This window comes from Guillardia theta (assembly GCF_000315625.1).
Source record: "Guillardia theta CCMP2712 unplaced genomic scaffold GUITHscaffold_66, whole genome shotgun sequence".
NCBI classification, from domain to species: Eukaryota; class Cryptophyceae; order Pyrenomonadales; family Geminigeraceae; genus Guillardia; species Guillardia theta.
In genome coordinates, this window is record NW_005434608.1 from 2365 (window position 1) to 5309 (window position 2945).

Genomic DNA, 2945 nt, shown 5'->3' on the forward strand with positions numbered 1-2945 from the left:
CACGTCGTGCCTGCTGACATGTCGAGCGGATGGCTTCTGCGATAGCGTCGGGGGTGCATCCCTCCACAGCCTTGCAAGCCTGGGCTGTCCTGCTGTTCGGATAACGCTTCGCGAAGCTCTTCACCCTCTCGACGAGATCAGCTTCGAGGACAGAGGCATCCACAAGTCCGCTCTGCGTGTATTGGCATGATCTCCGATACAGCAGTTTGCGAACATTTTCATCATACTGAAGAACCATACTTAGAAAGCTATTTGAAGTATACAAACCTCTCGCTTGCAGCTTCCTTGGCGCCCTGGCAGCTTCCCCTACACCACGCGTGCAGCCATGGTGCCTGAATAACCGGCGCTGCCTAAACCCTAAACCCTAAACCCTAAACCCTAAACCCTAAACCCTAAACCCTAAACCCTAGTAGTAGTAGTAGTTGAGTTTATTAGAATGCTAGGTAGTTTGCATGGTTTGTTATCACCTTGCACTATTCTAGTCTAACAGGGATCTCGTGACCTGGCAGTTCGGCCCGACTTGGCTGGCCCTTATGGCAGCCGTGCTTCTGCTCTGCTCCCTCCTCTGCTATACTTCAGTGGTCTTCCCCGGCCTCAGCCAGTGGAGTTTCCTCCGCCGGCCTTGGTCTGGGTCGTCCGTGCTTTCAACTTGTGTTGCTTCCTCGGCTCCGACACCCCTTGACGGTCTCGGCCGGCCTTCGGCCAGTGAGTGGATGAAGGATGGGTTGGTAGGTGGAATGCGTATGGGTCCCTGGGACTCACGTCCCTTCCCCGGGGCCTCGGTCCGGACCGGGCCCGAGAGCCCGGCCGGCCTCCGCCCGGCCTCCTCCTCCCGGCCCCCCTCCCCCTCTCCCACCGGCTTACCTGCCCTTACCTTCGTTGCTTGCCCCATGTCCACCTCATTTATTTCTTCCTCCTTCCCCCCATGGGGCCAACAGCTCCGCTCCGCCTCTTGTCCACCTCTAAGACTTGACTCGAGCCTCAAGCGCGCGAGGGGCCTGCACCGGCCTCCTCCTCCTCGCCCTCGCCCTCCTCAGCCTCCATGTCGACTTCCTCCCTCATCATCAGCCGCAGTCGGTCTTGCTTGTCGACCTTGCCCGTGCAGCTCAACCCATGGTTCTCAGCAAATAAGAAACAAGAGGCTTACAGATCGACTCTCGATGTCATCGCTCTCGGCCTCCTGCTCGAGCGCATCAGTCGCTGCTGCCCTTGGAGAGAAGGCGCTGCCCCTCCTCGCTGCCTTGTTCCCTTGCACCCGAGTCCAGCGCTGCTCGCCGAGGTACGCTCTGAGCTTTTCTTTCAACATGTTTCGCTTCGATCCCAGCGTCGGCGTGGCTGCCCAAGCTCCGAGCGTCATGAACTCCACGTTGCCCGGCGAGCAGAAGGTGTCATGCAGCTTGCCAACACTCTTGTCTAGCTCCAGAGAGATCGGCTTGCCAGCTAGCAGCTCCTCCTCTGATGTCTCCAAGAGCATCGTCGAGAGGTCGACCAAGACCTGTTGATCGACTGGCCCTGACGGCGACGCTGCTTCCATGGTGATCCTGTCGATGTCGCTGAGCTCCAGCCATCCAGCGCCTTGCTGCTGCCCTTGGGGCTCTTGGGCTTGCTCCTCGCTGCTCGGGCTCCTCTCCTCCTCATGCTGAGGCCCGTTGAGCTTGAACCCCACCGCTTCGAGCTTGACTTCCAGGATCCCTTCCAAGTAAAAGGGCATGTCGTCCATCAGGCGTCGAGCGTCTGCCTTGGTCGCCAGGGAGAGAGCTATCGAGCTTCCGTCCCAGCTGAGCGTGTCACGATCCTCCTCGACCTCGACGCTGACCGGCGTCACGCCTATCCTTCTTGCTAACTCCAACATGGCTCGCTTGACTCTCGTGATCGATGTGTTACCTCCTCCGCACAGCGCTTCCATCTCCTTCCTCGAGAAGCGGCCTGTGCTCATGCTTGACCTCGACTTGATCTGCACTCTGAAGCTGCTGCGCCCCGCATGATCTCTCTCGCGAAGTGCCCTCCTCTGCTTGGCGATCTTTCCCCTAGGAACGAAGGTGTCGGCTGTGAGCTCGACTGCAAACGTCTCTCTGAGCTTGGCGTCGTCGCTGATGAGAGTGAGATGCACCCCCTCCATCGCCTCGCTCTCTCTGAACGAGGCCAAGGTCTGCTCGCAACTTGCCGTCGAAGGCGAGCTGAGCACCCACTCCAGCTCTTTTTGCTGGAGAGTTCCCGTACTTGCCCCAACAGCGACATACGTCTTCGGGCTCGGCCCCTTGCGACCTCTCTGCCCAGCACCCTGCACGAGCATGCCTGCAAGCGGTTGTACCTCTGCGGCTGCAAGAGATTGCGCAGATTTTTTCAATCTCATTTCGGGAGAACTTCCCTGACGGCACAGGAGAGGAGCTAGGAGCTGTGATAGCTCGGCAAGGCTCCCTCCCTTGCCCCAAGGTCCTCGCTTGGCTCGAAGCTTGAAGGACCGGTGCAGCGCCGTTGCTTCCATCTGCACTGAGAACCATTTCAGTATTTTGTCATTCTCTGAGACCAGTCCCAAAGTGACTCCTGCACGATCCTTTCCATGTCGATCGAATGCTTGAAGAACGATGTCCGCTGCTTCAAGGCTCGAGCACGTTGCGATCCAGTCGACCTCTCTGTTCTGGTTGACTGTTTCTATTCCTACCGCAGCGAACACCTTCTTTGGCGGTAGGTTCCTCTTGGGGGGGAGGTTCACTGTCATTCCCGCGTTTGGGATCAGATCAATGATCGCTAATCCCTGCTTCAGGCATAGCTGCCTGTAGATCTCACATATGTCACCTGTGCTCGAATCGTTGAGCCTCAGGAGTTGGGCCACCTCAGCTAGGATTCCAACTCTGCCCATGTTCTCCTTCTTTGGCCGCATCTTGAACGAGATCGGTGGGTTGGCTGCTGGGTTCACTGCTAGAATTTATGGGGAGGTTTGAACC

At 57.9% G+C, this 2945-nt stretch overlaps 1 protein-coding gene across 1 annotated transcript; it reads right to left on the reverse strand.

Moving 5' to 3' along the window:
* Window positions 1–1120: 1120 nt before the first annotated feature.
* On the reverse strand, window positions 1121–2881 carry GUITHDRAFT_113289 (hypothetical protein; the record flags this gene model as incomplete). Its single annotated transcript, XM_005827423.1, has 1 exon — window positions 1121–2881. The coding sequence occupies one exon, from the start codon at window positions 2879–2881 to the stop codon at window positions 1121–1123; it is 1761 nt and encodes a 586-aa protein (XP_005827480.1).
* Window positions 2882–2945: the final 64 nt, after the last annotated feature.